General features: G+C 47.0%; 2 protein-coding genes across 2 annotated transcripts in view; one reads left to right on the top strand and one right to left on the bottom strand.

Moving 5' to 3' along the window:
- The window catches only part of SMARCB1 (SWI/SNF related, matrix associated, actin dependent regulator of chromatin, subfamily b, member 1), an 11,040-nt gene extending 1,748 nt beyond the window's left edge, over window positions 1-9,292 (top strand). Inside the window, exons 3-9 of the mRNA XM_009583959.1 lie at window positions 392-521; window positions 1,117-1,254; window positions 1,895-2,022; window positions 2,593-2,759; window positions 3,200-3,390; window positions 7,827-7,958; window positions 8,923-9,292. Of these exons, the coding sequence (XP_009582254.1) occupies window positions 392-521; window positions 1,117-1,254; window positions 1,895-2,022; window positions 2,593-2,759; window positions 3,200-3,390; window positions 7,827-7,958; window positions 8,923-8,962 (926 nt within the window). The 3' untranslated portion in view covers window positions 8,963-9,292. The remainder of the gene's footprint in view (window positions 1-391; window positions 522-1,116; window positions 1,255-1,894; window positions 2,023-2,592; window positions 2,760-3,199; window positions 3,391-7,826; window positions 7,959-8,922) is intronic.
- A 2,560-nt stretch (window positions 9,293-11,852) lies between these two features.
- Window positions 11,853-16,734, bottom strand: DERL3 (derlin 3; the record flags this gene model as incomplete). The annotated part of the gene is made up of 6 exons (XM_009583960.1): window positions 11,853-12,487; window positions 13,045-13,135; window positions 13,669-13,864; window positions 15,350-15,443; window positions 15,951-16,024; window positions 16,663-16,734. Coding segments are annotated over 6 exons (642 nt in total), but the record flags the coding sequence as incomplete, so codon positions are not given.
- Window positions 16,735-16,755: the final 21 nt, after the last annotated feature.

The raw sequence follows: 16,755 nt of genomic DNA on the forward strand, positions 1-16,755 counted from the left end.
CAAAACCAGATTATATTTCTTTAGTGCCAGGCACTGTGGCTGGGTTTCTGGTCACTCCAGTGCAAGTAATCTACCCCAGTAGCAGAGCATCCTGGTGTGTGAGGGTGAGTGGAGGCTTCTGGCAACTCAGAAATGACAGTGGAAAGTTTTGTCATCTCCATTTATCTCATGTGTACAAAATGCCATGTCAAAGCCTTTCTCGAAAATTAAATGTCTACGGGAAGATAAATGAAGCGCAAAGGATTTTTGGGGCACACACTCATACCACTGGGTAACCTATTCTAGTCCCTCCTGCAGTGGCAGGGAGGGCTTTTCACTATGCAGCCTATTAATGCTACATTGCTATATAGTACTTTTCCATGTTAATTATTGGCATCTTTCCTGATAATAGATCATGGCTATACAACATTAGCCACTAGCGTGACACTGTTAAAGGCCTCTGAAGTGGAAGAGATCTTGGATGGAAATGATGAGAAGTATAAGGCGGTGTCTATCAGCACAGAACCTCCCACCTACCTCAGGTAACCAGCATCGGTGAGGGCCAAGATCAGAACGGAGCTGCTTGGAAGATGCCAGCTTGGGCAGGAAGCACAAGAAATTGTGTAAACCCAGGCCATTGTGCAGGGGGATGCTTGCCAGTCTGTGCTAACAGTCCTTTGCAGTGTTGGGCAAATTAAGATCTCCAGAGCGTAAGGATTGGGTTACTGCCCATATACATAAGGAAGAAAAACATATGTGTTTGATGATACAGCTCTTTTTGCAATTACTGCATTCCAGCTCTAACAGATGTTTTGCAGAACACACTCTCTGCACATACTGCCTTCTGGAGACGGCGCATTTTCCAGCAGTCCCTTTATAAAGTATAGACAGAAAATCCAAATATGAACCTAGTATTTATAATGGTCCACCTGGATTCACATCTGATGAATAATTGTGAGCTGGAGAATGGGCTTCCCAGAGGCTAGTGTGGAACATGAGTTCTCAGTGGAACAATATTGTTCCAGAATAAAATAGCAGGAGCTCATAATAGGACTTAAACTTTAAAATTATGCTATTCCTTAAGTAGTAGCAGTGGTGCTCAGGGACTGCAGTTTAACATACAGTCTCCTTCTTCAGAGAACAGAAGGCAAAGAGGAACAACCAGTGGGTGCCGACCCTGCCCAACAGCTCTCATCACCTGGATGCAGTGCCATGCTCAACAACAATTAACAGAAATCGCATGGGCAGGGATAAGAAGAGGACGTTTCCTCTGTGGTAAGACAGCTTCCTGCTTCCAAAAAGTGGAAACGGTTACCAACATGATGCACTGCCAGGGTAGTGCTGATGTGTTATAATGTGATTCATCTCAAACTGACAAAAGACTACAGGTCGCTAATTTGGAGGTTCTTAGCTCTTGAAGCTCTTCCTTACAGCAGCCAGCCATGGCTCAGAGAGGAGGCTTTCCTTCTGTCAGGAAAATGGTTCATTCTTTTTGTGATGAGTTCCTTCTTCTTTCTGCTGATTTGCTGAGCAGTTGTCATTTGAGGAGCCTGCAGACCCTCTCTGTGAAGGACAGGCTGCCTCTCACTGACATATTCTAGTAACTTTGATCTAATTTATTCAGTGGAAAATGCTGCTGTGGCTCATGACTGAGTTTTATTTTCCATTATAAAAGTTGAGGAAACCAACATAAAACGAAATCCTGGAAAGCTTCCTTGTTTTATTTGCAGGAATGTATTATAATAGGTGCAATAAAAGGTGATAAACTGATATTGGTTGCCATAGCCCCGTAAGCTTGCATTGAGGAGTCTGTCTAAAGACTGATCGGGGAGTTGGATTATGGGGATTGCTTCCAACAAAGATTGCCTTCCCTCTGTGGATGCCAGATGTGTCATGTTGTTGCTCTTTGTATTAGCTTTGATGACCATGACCCAGCAGTGATCCATGAGAATGCATCCCAGCCGGAGGTTCTGGTTCCAATCAGGCTCGATATGGAAATTGATGGGCAGAAACTCAGAGATGCGTTTACGTGGAACATGAATGGTATGTAGGAAGGAGAATTTCCTGAGGCTGGAGAGATACAGTTGTATCCATTACCAAGTATGAAGAAAGAACAAGCATGAGTGTGCATGTCTTTGCCCCATATACACGAAAGTTTAAAGCTCTCCCACTTTGGACTGTATTCAGCTCTCATGTGTCTTAGTGAATGCTCTGCAACTTGCATGGGTTGCAGTCATTCCTGGACACATGTAATATGAGGAGTTTAACTGGCCTATTCTCCTGACCCAGTTCATCAGCTCAGCAGTCCGAGACTATTCTGTTAGCTGAGGTAGCTTAAATACAAAACAGTTCACGTGTATGGCTCCTTTATGTATGTGGATTGTTAGACCATAGCTACATTGTCTCCATGGAGCAAGTAAAGAAGGCTGTAAGTCCCTGGGTCAGTGTGCATGTCCTTACAAACCTGATACAAAACACCCTTTTAAAAGCAAAAGGTGATGCGTTTGGGATTCCCTTTGTCATGCTGTGGGATTAATTTTGTGTATTCTGTAAGTGGCAGACATTGATTTCTAAGAAAGTCAACAGTGTCTGTTCATTCTTGTTCTGTATCAGAAAAGCTAATGACCCCAGAAATGTTCTCTGAGATTCTTTGCGATGACCTGGATTTGAATCCTCTGACCTTTGTCCCTGCTATTGCCTCTGCCATCCGACAACAGATCGAGTCGTACCCAACTGACAGTATCCTAGAAGATCAGTCAGACCAACGAGTTATTATTAAGGTAATACAGGAAGGCAGCAGAACAAGAGATGAACCATTTGGGTTTCTGTGGTTATGTTATGGGGGAGGAAGAGTACAAAGGCTTCCCTCAGAGCGAAGGAGCTCTTAATACCAGTCCTGTGTCCAGATCGCATTTTGTCCTTTGTATTGAGAACAGAACCAAGGTGGCAGATGACTAAACATTCATGTGCCAGCCCCTGAGATGATGAAAAAGTTCAGTGAAAGCATTGTTGAGTCATTTTGGAAGACCTGAACCTTGGTGAGCAAAGCTGAGTTATCTTCACGCTACTGGAATTAAAGATTTGGTTAAGGAGCTCTGCAGATGCAGTGAACTAGGATTTACCTCTCTTCTTCTCCAGCCTCTGCCTCCTCAGTTAAATTACCTTTGACAAACTATTGCGAGAATGGAAACAAATGACCTGTTTCTTCCCTTGTGTCCAGCTGAACATCCATGTAGGGAACATCTCCCTTGTAGACCAGTTTGAATGGGACATGTCGGAGAAGGAGAATTCACCAGAGAAGTTTGCCTTGAAGCTGTGCTCAGAGCTTGGCCTGGGTGGGGAGTTTGTCACTACTATTGCCTACAGCATCCGGGGACAGCTGAGTTGGCATCAGAAGACATACGCCTTCAGGTACAGAACTGTCATCTTCCTATTATGGGTGTGTGTTTGTTCTTCATGGGCCTTGGCATCAACGAATCTTAGAACAGCTGACCTGATGTGGAAAGTTTAATGTGAAATAGGTCCTTATGGCTTGCACCCATTCTGTCCTCCTTACAATTTTTTGTGCTTGTGCTCAAGTATCTTGACGGTTGGACTCAATGGTCTTAGAGGTCTTTTCCAACCTTAATGATTCTGTGATTCTATGATCTTTTCCTGTTGGGTGTAATACATTTCAGGACCAAATATTGACGAAATGTCAGCTTTTGCTGCAGAATGAAAGGCTGTTATAATTAACAGTGACTGAATACCTTGTGTCTGCTCTTCTAACATACGCTAATGATGAGCCCCAGATACATTTCTGTTTTGTCAGCTTTGCCTGACTGGGCCATCCACTGTCTCAAGCTTTGGTGTTTTGAACTAAGACTGATTGAAACTGTAGCTCTTTACCCTGGCTGACATTAAAGTTGGCTTGATCATAGGCCCTTCTCGCAGCTGGAATGCAGCAGTGTCAGGTTTGATTAGTCAGCTTTGTAACTTGTCTCCTAATGATAATCGTTTCCAGTTGTGCTGTGCAGTATTCTGTGGTGAGTTACTGTACTGATGTTATCCTCAGCATGTTGCTGAGTCTGCAGGCTCTAAGTATCCCTTAATGTGTGCTGGGAGGCTTTTTGACCTCAGGTCATGGTTGAGGAAGTTTGAGAGTTCAGTAAGTGATGTATTTGCAGAGGTGAGGGAATGGTACTGTTGACACCAGTTTTGTAGAGGTCAGTTCAGGGAAGCAGGATGATCTACCTGGGCAGCAAAGGGAAACGTGCCCAGCCCTGTCCTGCCTCAGGGAGAGGGCAATGAGTAGTTGGTGTGGGAGTAAGAGAGGAGGGAGCTGGAGGTTGTGGGGCAGCTGGCTGCTGCCGTGAGCTCTGCTCCTTCCTCCTCCTCCATCCAAAGGTTTCCTGTCTGGTCAACCTTCTGTGGAAAATGGGCACTGATCTGCTCTGGACCTGTTGCTCTTCCTCTAGTCTCACTCTGCTTCCTCTGCAGGTTATTTTTATCCTGAAAATCTTCCCCAGCAACTACTTGGTTCTAAAATGATCCCCAGGGTGGTTCATACTAGAAAATGGAAAGGGACTCTTTACCACATGGGAATTAAACTCTTCTACTGAAACTGTTAGATTGTGTGTCCATCCCGCTGATGTCCCTTCTCCTCACGGAGGTGGGGAGTTGACTTCTACGTTTCCATCCACGACAGCTGACTGATATTTGCAGATCCAGCGTGTGACCACATCGAACTGTAACAACAGCACAGTGGGTGTGCGTTCCTGAGAAATGATGGGAACTTGGAGGGTGGTAGATGGGAATCTGATACCTGTAGTACTGCCTCTCCTTCCCTGCTGCTGGATGCATTATAACCATGACAGAAGTGAGCTAGCGCTGTCCGCGTTGTAGCCTCTGGTAACAGAGAATGAAAGTGTCTCCGCTGATAGACGCAGACCTTGGAGCCAACGTGAAGTAGACTTTATCTGTAGTTTAAGCTAGCTATGGCAGGGAGTGAGTTCATTTCTGGAAGGTTTAGTAGGACTCCTTGTTGCCTGAGTATTCTGAGGAGTTTGAGCTTTCTTCTTCATATCCTCCTTGAAGTAGAGAGGTGGCCCTGTTAACACCATGCTGGCCAGGAAGCCCTCTTTTCTACTCACAATTTATTTACCTTCCCAGTTAATTTACTTCGACAACTTTTTAGCATACTGCCTCCCCACTCACAGGCCATTTGTTCCTAACTCTTGTCACTTGGGGCAGCAGGGCAGGCTTTGTCCACATTTAGTGGATACTAAATGTTCTCCCTCCTTCCTGTGCTTCTCCAGGTATTGCAGATATCAGAGTTAAATTAATCTGTGTACATGTTAACTGTTGCAAGGGGAGTTCATTTCTCCCTTTGCTTCCTATCAGTCTCTGTAACTTGCAACAAGTAAAGTTTTAATCAGTGCTGCTCAGGCGCTCTCGGATATATCATACTAATGCCAACTTCACGCTATTCTCTCTAAAAACATATATCTGGCCATGGTTACTAAAGAGTGCTTCCTTTTAGGGGTAGTTCAAACAGGTAGATTTCAGACCTTCTTTAGACTGTGGCAATATTGCGAGGGGAAGAATCAAAAACTAGGAAGGAAACCCCAACAGAACAAAGTACATAGACATGAGCTGTTCAGGGAGGGAAAAAACCATTTAATTTAAACCTCCTTTTGTGTCACAGTACAAACGTCCTCCTCTTCCCTTTTTTCTTCCAGCAAAGGAGTACTTTTGAAACCTTACAGTGATTAATGATATTTGGGTTCTGTGGTTGGTTAGTTCCTGAATTCCCAAACCACAGGAGTGGTGGCTGCTCCGAAGTCATTCCGCTGATGTAAGGAAAGGGTCTGCTTTAGATGTATCAAAAGAACCTTAACATCTCGAGGGACTGGGGGTTTGAGAAGTCATGTGCCTTTTAATCATCTGAGGGAGAGGTGAAACTGTCTTCTAGTTGATGAAAGCCAGGGCAGTTCTTTCAGCTGGCCTGCTCTGTGCAAAACAAGGAGAGCCTGAAAGCCCAATGGAAGGGGCAGGACTGGAACCAGACAGGTAGCTGATGCTTACGGGATTTTCAGGGGGATGATGTGCTACGATGTTTCGCACCTCAATACTGAGTGTTTCTAGTGGCAGCACGCAGCACTTCATAGCCAGAGTTTTGCCTTCAAGACCTGAATGATGGCACAGGTTCTCTCACATACCAAACCCACGTGCCTGAGGAGTTAGCCTTCCCAAAGATGTTGCCCTGCCCTGTTGGCATGCCCGTGACACTACTGCCAGAGGCCTCCCTAGCAGAGGGAGTGTCTTGCTTTGCTGGGAATCCTGCAGCTGACAGTGCATTTCAGTCATTCTGCCAGCAGCACTGTCCTCTTGATGAAAAAATAACAGGGGAGGGGGAGCTGGCTTACTTTGGAGGTTAGGAGATGAGGGAGGGTTTTTTTCAGTTTATCTCTGATTCTATGCTATAGAAGTGTGGTATCTGAGTTGGCTTGCAATTAAGGTACGCGCATGAGGCTGGCTTTCCAACCCCCATTTAATTCTAGTGGGTGCTCAGTGTTAAGCATGGTAAATGAGATGGAGACCATGCAATCAAGTCGAAAAAGCCAGTTAAGATCTAGCATTTAGTCTGGATTGTGTAGCAGTCTGGGGCTAAGATGAAATTCCTGGTTTTGAGTGTTCCTTAGTGGATGTCAGCAATACTGGAAGTAGATTTGACTAAAGCTTCCTCCCAGGATCAGATACCAAAGGCCCTGGATTAATTTTTCATTGTAGCATTACTTTGGTGACTTGTTATTCTAGATGAATAGCTTTGATGCAGACGTTGTCTGTTCCCATGGCGATTAGCATTTGAATTCCTTCCTGGGGGAATGAGAGGGCTGCCCATGAGCACTGAAATCATGTGCATGAGGCATGTCCCCGGGGAGGGGGCCGGATGTGTGTGCACACCTGCTGGAGCCTCGTGCAACTCAGGCTGAGCCACTTTCTAGAATTCAAAGCAAACATTTACATTCTGAGGCTCCTCTGTATTTATGCTGGGCTTCCCGCTCCACTATCAATATTTGGGAAGCTACTCCTGGTCAGTTCCTGTTGACTTTTACTGAAAAGTGGCTAGTGAAGCAGTAAATATTTTTGTGCATGTGATAATACAGCTGGTCAGTACAGAGAGATCTCTGAGGAGCAGATCTTGTGATCTGGGACAGAGCCTCATGTTTCCTTGCTTGTGCAGGGAGTAGCCACAGACTCTGGTTGCAACAGCAGGTCCTAAAAGACTACCCTTTTCATGGCAATTGGGAGAACAATGCTTGTTCTACTATCAGGCTCCCATCCCACCAGCCTCCCAGAAGCCAGACTTTTGCCAGGGAAGAGCTGTCCGAGGTGTGGTAGACAAACTACAGCTAGGAAGTCAGAGTTGCAGAACGGCAAAGCTGGACAAAGAGCCCTGTTAGCAGTCCCTGCTCAGCTGCTTCTCAGGGAGAAGTGCTCCCAACACTAATAAACTGGTATGAACTTTGCCTGTGCTTATTGGGTTTGAATGCTGACTAACGGTCTTTGCGGGAGAGAACTGCATCAGCCACAGTTGCTTTGACAAACCCCTCTCCGGTGGTGAAAGGAGATGATTGTAGTTGTCTCCCAGAAACTTCAGGCTCTACAAGATTGTAACCATCAGCCCCTCATGTGCATCTGGGAACCACACTGTACTAAGCAGGGCTAAGAATGAATGCTTAAGCCTGAAATACTGTAAATGATGCTCTATTGCCCTTGTGTCTTGCATCTGAACTGGTAACCCAGAGGAGTGCTCTGGGACCACTGATAAATGGCACTTTGTTGCCTTCTGCCCTGCCTTGCAGCGAGAACCCTTTGCCGACTGTGGAAATTGCCATTCGCAACACGGGGGATGCTGACCAGTGGTGCCCTCTCCTGGAAACCCTCACAGATGCCGAGATGGAGAAGAAGATCAGAGACCAGGACAGAAATACAAGGTGCTGCCACTCGTTCAGACAGTTCTCATTCTGGCCTGTGTCTAAGACAGAAGTTAAAAGCTTTGATGTTTGTCCTCTCTGCTGAGAGCCAACTGGCTGGATTTCAAACTCGCACACCACAACAGAAACTCATATCCCTTTAGCTTCAGGATATTAAACTGTTATCACCTTGCTCCACAAACATTTAAATCTCTACTTTAACCATCTCCTGCTTGAAGCAAAGTTAGCTGTTTGTTTGTTTGTTTTTTTCTTTCTTTTTTCTTTTCCCTGGGCTCTCTGCTTGTGCAGGGGGATTGTTTCTATAGGAAGGCATTCATCAAAAATACTGGAGTTTCATGCACTGTCGTGCTACCTAGAATCCTGCCACAAGGCTTCCTTTTATGTAGGTTGAAGTGCTGTTTGATGTAGGAGTGGGCAAGCTCCCAGCTCCAGCCTGACAGATGCTGACCTGTTTGCCAGCATGGGAGCACTGTTGTGATTCCAGGGGGAGCTCTGCCTGCCAGAGAGACCCACTGAGCAGTGTTCGACAAGCAGTCAAGAGCACTTGCTCCTACTTGGTGAAAATGCTTCTGGCAGATATAAATGCACTGCTAGAATCTCTCCAAAAGTTACATTGTGGGAACAGTAAATATGCTGGCTCAGCTCTTTCCCAGGATTTTATTTTACTGCTGATTAACAGATTCATAACTATTTTGCTTCTCAGCTATGGCTGTCTGAATAGTTTTCAGTAGTGATGGGTTCAATCCAAGTTAATGAGCAAAAGTGTCCTAAAACCTGTTACTGAAAATAGTGTCTTAGCCTTATCAACAGGGGCACTCTCAGGTGACCAAGGAAGTCTGTCTATGCACTAAACCTGTCTACAGAGTTCACAAAGCTGTGGCAGCCGACTCAAAAGTGTGGGTTTTAATAAGTCTTCACATGACTGTAACACAGCACTTAATGTACCTCTTTCTCTCTCTCCTAGGCGCATGAGACGTTTGGCCAATACTGCTCCAGCCTGGTAATCTTCCTGTTGTAACACTGGTGCTCTTCCTACAGACTTTATCCCTATTCTTCTCCCCAAATGGATCTAAGATTGGCAGGGGTCTTTCTGTCCCTGAAGGGGACACACATTCCACTTGCCAAGAGTTCCCAGTACTGCTGACTTCTGCCCCCATCCCCTCCACCTAAATGCAACGTACCAAGAACGCTGCGTTAGCACGTGATCTAGCTGAGACCTGTGGCAGCTGTTGGAGCCCTTATATACCTGTGTGTGGACAGTGTAAAGATTCTTTTGTATAGGTGCAACATGCACTATTAGGACAACTTTTTAAATAAAAGGAATGCATACTACTTAGGTTGAGTTCAGTAAGTTTGAATGAATAGTGAATCCCGCCATGTTTTGTGCTGTTCTGGTAACTGAGCAGTCCTGGGGCCTAATATTAATGTTTTGGGGTATAATGCTGAACACTCGCATTCAGTTTTCCTGAAGCATGGTGGAATCTGAGTGCTTTACTTCAACAGATAAAACAGCCTGAAACCTTTAAACCTAGGAGAAGCAAACAACTCTCTAAAGGACTGGTCTGTTACCACACTTAGTGCAGTCTGTCATGAACTCAGTGAGGTATTCAGCTGGCTTACTCGACAAGGGTAGAACAGTTTAACTGAAGTCACAAACTTAACATTCATTTCCATCAGATGTCAACCTGGTGCGTGGTGAACCCTTTTTTCTGTGAAGACTGCATCTGGAAAACAACTAAGTCTCTGAACTGGTACAAAAGTTGAAGCCTGCAATCACTGAGACTGCAGCTTCTCTTCAGTGAGTGGCTTTGCTGTGGTCATTGTCAGCCCACATAGTTGCCAGTTACAGTGCACAGAGCACCCAAAGCAAAGTGGGTGTCTTAAATACCTTTAACACCGCAGTGTCAGAATTTTGCAACTCTAGAAACAACCTGTCTTTCCCTGGGGAGTTTAAAAACAGAAAATCCATTGAAGTGAGATTAAAAAAATACAAGCTTGCTTAAAAAGTTAATTAGAATCTACCTTGCTGTTGAGGTACACCAGCTCTTTGATAGAGTTCCTACCATTCACTGCCAGAACTGATGAGTGTTGCAAACAGGGCAGATTTTGCTGGCAGCCTGACAGTTATGTTCAGGCCTTTATGATAAAGCCAATAGGTTTTACGATCCTTGCTGATCCACCCACACTGCTAGCACAGTCAAAAAACACTTTCCAGCCTTAATTTATCATGTTTAGACTTGAGAAATAGCAGAGCCAGTTCTGATTCCTGGGTGGGAGGGAACTTTTTCCAGATGTTAGTCTGCAGAAACCAAAAACTTGCAATTTAGCAATAATACTGCAGTCTTATCCTAGGCTCCTGTGGCAGAGTGGTACTCCATCCATTATTCCATATTAGAGAGGTTGAAAGGTTATTTCAGCAAGTAAGACAAAACCTGGGACTCCTGCTGCATCTTAGCCTCCCATGTAGAACACGTATTTTGCCTCATGGACATAACAATTCCAACTCTTCCCGAGACGACTTCAGCCTCTCTTTGTTATGATCCGGTACTTCTGCAAGCAGCCCCTTCAGGGAATTTGGCCAAAACAAGCATGAAACTGCTGTACCCTTAAACTAGCACCTGTGGTGCAATTTTTTAATTGCTGTGAAGCTTGTGGTTACCTAATCCTAAAGGTCACAACAAGGTATGGACTGCAGTGTCTGTAGCAGGTTTACAAGTACCTCCCTCTGCTTCTCAAGCCCCAGAGAGGCTGTAGGAATTGTCCTTCCAAGCAGCCAGGGGCAAGGCAGGACAGTCCAGGGGGCCAAGTCCCAGAAAGATGAGAACTTCAGCCAGCTTTCTCCATGTACTAGGACTACTAAGGAACAGCTGGGAGTAGCTTTCTTGCTCTATAATCACAACTCCTTAGGTTAATCTAGTACCCTAGCCCAGCTTTTGCATTTCAAAGTCCCATCTCGGAAGCAATTTAAAACAGAACATCTGCAGACTTTAAAGACAAATTCTTTCCAGGAATTGAAACACCAGCTCTGTGTTACTAGGTCATGAGCAAGGCACATAGCAAGTACTTGTTGAGTCTGCTTAGCCCTTAGTACCGCTGTGTTTTCTAGAAAAAGATTACCATCTGTAATCTTTCACCCTCTTCCTAGAGAGAAACCTAAGTGCAGCAAAATAGCTTGTTCAAATGAAGTCTAATTTTTCATAAAAAAAAGTGTTTTCATGGGAAGCCCAGAGAGGAGGTGGGAGTGGGGGGGCTGTGGTTCAATCTTCCTTTGCCACAAGGTTTCTATATCATTCTTCTTAATTGGATGCTCGTTACTCACATTTCTCTTAGTATTTTGTGGTGGTTTGCAAGCTTGCCTAGCTGAGCAGGCAGCAACATTACCAAATGAGCTATCCTAAGATACAATGTTTGCAGATTTACTCCAAAGGCTTTGAGATCTGGTACAAGCACAGGTGTGTCCTGCATTAGCAAGAATGATCAAATCCATTTAGTACAGCTGTTCATAGTAGGGACTAGCTTTGTTTAGTTTTCCCCTAAAATTCAGATGTTTAAGTTTCAGAACTAAAAAAAAAAATAAATCAACAAGATTGGAATTGCACTGCATGTGCAGACAGCCTTTATTACTACTGTAAAGTGCTACTTCCAGTCACCGCCTGGATCAAGTGTCCAGCTCTGCCCCCTATCCTTTCCCAGGCACCCCTTTCTCCAAGTAGACACACACACACCCCCTTCTCATGCTGACAGAAGAGGGGAAGGACATCTTCTAGCTAGCCTGAACTTTGCTTTGCCCACCAAAAAAGAAAAGCCCAAGCAAGCAGCCTGGCAGTGCTGAGCAAAGTCCTGATGAGTACTGGTGAATTGCTGCCTCCACCCCTGGCAGAAATGGACACACACTGAAAAATAAAGACTTTAATGTAAAGACTCTTTGGAAACAACAACCAAAAAAGGAGCGGGGGACTTAGAGGAAAGGAAGAGGCTGACTTGCGTTCTACCATGGTAGAGTTGGGAGTACTACTTCATTGAAAGCCCACAAAGAGGTCTCACAACAGTGAGAGCCAGGAGCATTAGTCTTCATACAGAGGGCAAAAGTGACCTGGCACACAGCACATCATTAACAGCAAGAGAAGGAGTAACTGGTTTAACACCTCATTTGATACTTATTCCCCACTGGGTAACTGAGGAGCCATCACAACTTCCAGTTCCTGTCCCTAGAACACCTCCGTAAGCATTCATCAGTTCTTACGTGCGAAGCTCCATGGAACCACTTGGTACAAGGGGAAGATGGGTTACCCATACAAACAGTGAAACATTACACATTGGAATGGCAACTGGTGTTATTCCAGTAGGATCTCTGGGTCACAGCGTAAGTCCAGCCAGAAGAGAGGAATCTGTCCACATGGAGAAGTCCCCTGTGTTACTCTGGATGCTGCTGCTGGTTCTGGTCTTGGTCTCTAGGTTGGTTTTCTGGACGATCCTCAGGGAGAGGGTTATAGTTGGGATCCTCTTCAGGTGTGTCAAATACCATCTTCCTGGCAAGGGACATGCCCATCCCACCAAGCAGGCAGGTTAGGAAAGTGAGCTGAGGACAAAACCCCTAGCCCTCCTAGGAACATCCTAGCCTTTCACAGGGCTTGGCTGTATGCCACAGCCACCTGCCTATTGCACCAACACTAACTGTTCTTTTGCTCAGCTCAGTATGTACTGATGACAGTACCTGCTTCTTTGATCTCTAGGTCAGCTTTGATCCTCAGCATGAGGAACATATTCTGCTTTCTTAAACTACAGAAATACATCACAAAAAATCCTACGTGCATCTAGCATTTCCACAAGCAGTGAGAACACTCCAGTTCAACTAGCAAAGCTTAAAGTACCAGCAACTATTTATGGACCCTGTGTACATATGTATACAATGTGCAAAGTGCCACTGCTTTCTGCAGCAGAGGCATAAGCTGTTGAGCTGAAGTGCTATCAACAAGCAGTTGTGTCCTATGGTCACCCCATGTTGTCACAGATCACAGTTTGCTATGAAAGTGACCCAGGTTGGGAAGCAATACAGCAAAGCCCAGAAAGAATCAGCTTTACTTACAGGAAGCTGGGGGTTAACAGCAACTTCTTTCCTCCAGGCTGGTTGGGGAAAACATCTTCCAAGAAATAATAGATGTGACCCACTGCAATCCCTGGGAAGAGATGTCACCAAGGTCAGGCCCAGCTGTGACTCCTTTGCCAGCTGAACCAGAGCTGCTGGGAGCTTAAGCAGGATGAAGCTCCAAGAATCCCTCAGCTGTGCACCCATGCCCCAGCTCCCACCAGAGCCACCTGTGCTGCAGTGCCAGAGGGCCAGGCTGTTTGCTGTGATTGGCACACAAGCAGGCAGGGAGCCTGTCAGCCTGAAGGCAGCACCAGGGACCCAGGAAACGAGACACAGCACAAGTGTCAGGCAGAGCTCACCACACGCAACTTCTGTCCCTGGGGAAGACACAGCAAAATACAGGTCACAAGCAAGAGCTCAGGCACAAGGCTGGCCACTCAGCAAGCTCAGGCACAAGGCTTGGCCACCCAGCAAGCTCAGCCAGCTCGCTTTAGGAAACCCACCACCTTAAATAAGATGAAACCAAGAGACGGTGCTAGTGCCCCAGTAGCATCTATAAGAATAGAGAGTGCTGAAGCTGCAAAGTGCCCTTGTTCCCAGCACCCACCAGCTTTGACATACCCAGTAAGTCGATGATGATGGAGTTGCCCAGGAGCAGAGAGAATCCCATCAGGACCCAGGGCAAGAAGGGGGCCTGGAAGTTAAGAAGCCCAAAGAAGTTCATGCGGATATAAGGGTTCCTGCGACTCCACACGTACACCAGCATGATGGTGAAAGCCTGGCCCAGGAAAAACAGGCTGGCAAAGAGTCCAAATAGCTAGGAACTACCGAGTCAAGGAAAAACCCTGTGCACCACCTCCAGGCAGCACAAGGTGCCTTGTTACTAGGAAACCCAGAACTACAGGCAGCTGATCACAGCGTGAAAGATGTTGCCCATGCCACCAAAGCTTTCCTGGGCTGACGGAGATGTACTGACCCCGCTGCCCCGCACACCACATTTCCCTCTCTGCCACCCCAGAACAACACACTCTGAAGCGGCACATACAGATTGCTCACTCCTTAAGCTGCTGTCTACAACCACCAGAGACCAGGAAGCTCATATAGTCACCTCTACAAAGTGACCATCAAAAGTGACCTTCAGAGAAGGGCCTTCACATTCTTACAGCACTTGGGACATGGGGCACATAGTAACAATGAGCTCATATCCAGTATCTGCCTTCTACAGAAGAATTTCAGCAGTGAGATGGCTCTTGCAATTCACCACCCTCTTCTCCACACAAGGAGAAGAATTCAAGGAGATAGCCAGAGGCAAAAAATTCCCCTGCCCTTGTTGTAGTCGGACTCCAAATCCACCTATGGCCAAGCGCGTGGCTGCTGCGGGCGCCTGGACACTGACTAGCCAAACACCCGAGGATGGCCGACAGCCATGAGAGTTCACATAGCTTCACACAGAGCTCTGTGGGGAGAGCAGTGCTCTGAGCCATCTGCATAAGCCATTCAGAAAGGTGTTATGCTCGGGAGGGAGGTATTTCTCCCCATCAGACTGTTTTGTCCTACAATAAAAGAACTTCTTAAGATGTGTGACAGTATCTCCAGCCACGGACAGGTTGCAAGGACAGAGTGCTGGGCTCACGCTGCCTGACGTGCTGATGGCAGACAGTATGTGGGCACTCCACTCCTTGTTCTTACAGCTCCGTGTTCTTCCCTTCAGCTGCAGCTTGGTTTTCTGAGCCAGCCTCATGCCAATCGTAGCAGCGCTGCAGTGTGCTCCACCCACCGGAGCTCAGACACAGTTGCCCTGCTGCAGCTGGATGGTTTCTCAGAGTGTAACAACAGGCTTCCTTTCAGGCTGAGCTTCCCAAGCACAGTGCCACACGTCCTCTTCTGGGATCAGGCAGCCCATCCCCTTGCCAGGCGCATCAGCACTTCTGCAGACACCAACACAAGTACAGGCAGCTTCTTCTGTATTTTGCTTCCACTCTAAGCATATTGGGTGAGGCACAGGTCAGGAGACAAGGGTGGGCAAGACGAGGAGCACAAGCTGTGCCATACAGCCAGAAGTTGCCTCTCCCCATGCTCAGCAGAGCTCTCCCAAGCCTCAGGGCATGAGCCTGGCAGGCCTGGGGCACAATAAGGCGCTCTGTCCCATGGCTCCAAGAAGGTCTACAAGCCAGCTGTCCTGGGCAGCAGGCAGGTACTTGCTACAGACCACACAAAACAGCCGGGATACAGAGTGCCAGGAGACAAGCCCCCCACTATCCACAGCATCTCAGAAGACACCTCAGCCAACTCAAAAGGATACTGTCATGAGAAACCCTCCAAAGAGGAACATGAAGACAAAGTCAGCTGTCCTTCCACGAAAGGAGCCTTCTTCTAACATGCGGCAGTACCTGTACCTGAGAGCAGGAGAGAAGGGGGGGGGTTGCAGTATAGGAAATTAACAGCTGGCCACCCTGTGTCCCCACAGCACGTCTTTATGAGGAATAAGCCAGCTGCAAACTATTTCATCACAGGAAGCTGTCAGCCAGGTGTCTGAGCCCCAGAGCAGAACAGTGCAAACTTCACCTCATACCACTGACCCCAGGGAAAGAAAGAGGCATCCGCTGTGCTCCAGCCAGAGCTCAGCCCAGGAATGGGCACCACTTTCCAGCATGAGCCACAGCAGCCCTGCTAGCTTCTTCAGCCTTTTGGCAGGGGCTGTCCTGCAGCAAGCAGAGCTGGAGGTGCAGGAGGTGGCCACAGTTGTTAGGGGAATGGCTTCAATTGAGACGAAAAGAGCCAAGGGAAGAATCCACAGCTCTAGACTACTGCCAAAACATGTCAGCCTGGGGAGGAAGATGGACGGAGGGAAACGCATCTAAGCCAAAAAGGGAGCAGAGAGCTTCACTGAGACCAAAGGATACAGAAATATCATGTTGAAAAAGAAACTGAATCCCAGGGGCCCAAAAAAGAGGAAGTTGGTGATCAGCCTCCATATCTGAAAGAGAAGAGAGGAGAGAGAAAAGGAGGTGGACAGACAGGTCTCTCCCCATCACACGTACAGCAGCCCATCACCCTACCCACTGGGGATGCCCACTCATGCACCTGTCCACTCAGAACTACCCCAAGACACCAGACAGCTGCACCACCTTCACGTGGGATCTCCCTCCATTGCCCACATCAGAGTGTCTTGCCCTTCCAGGTGTGGGGAAGAAAATTTCTCTACTTTTCTGGAAGGGATGAACAGCCACGATTCAGCACCGAGAGCCAAAGTAAATCACTGTTAATAAAGCCTTCCCCACCCAGCCTGACATCAGCTGGCCAAACGTCTCAGTGTCACAGAAAAGGAAGAGACACGTTTTGAGCCAAGGAAAAGAGGAAATGCCAGGATGGTGTATGGCAGGGAAAGGCTGGTAGAAGCTATCTCCATCCAGGCATCTGTGACAAGAGGGGACACCGTGTTGGTGACCCAGCTCCTGCCAATCAGAGAAGGTTGGAGTAGTGGAAAGAAGCCCCTTGGGATCATACAGCACCCCCTGACCACCCTGGGGAGGGTTCACCCAGGGCCCAGCCTGTTGCACCCACCCCTCACTGGGAAGGGGCAAGAGGGGCCCTGAACCCCGGGCAAGGCCTCACCTGGAACTTCCTGAAGATGAGGTCGGGGTTGAAGTACAGCTGGAAGGGGGTGATGAACTCCAGCTGCTGTGAGAGACAGGCAGAGCAGCTGCC

Source organism: Fulmarus glacialis, unplaced genomic scaffold, assembly GCF_000690835.1.
Source record: "Fulmarus glacialis isolate BGI_N327 unplaced genomic scaffold, ASM69083v1 scaffold45398, whole genome shotgun sequence".
NCBI lineage: Eukaryota > Metazoa > Chordata > Aves > Procellariiformes > Procellariidae > Fulmarus > Fulmarus glacialis.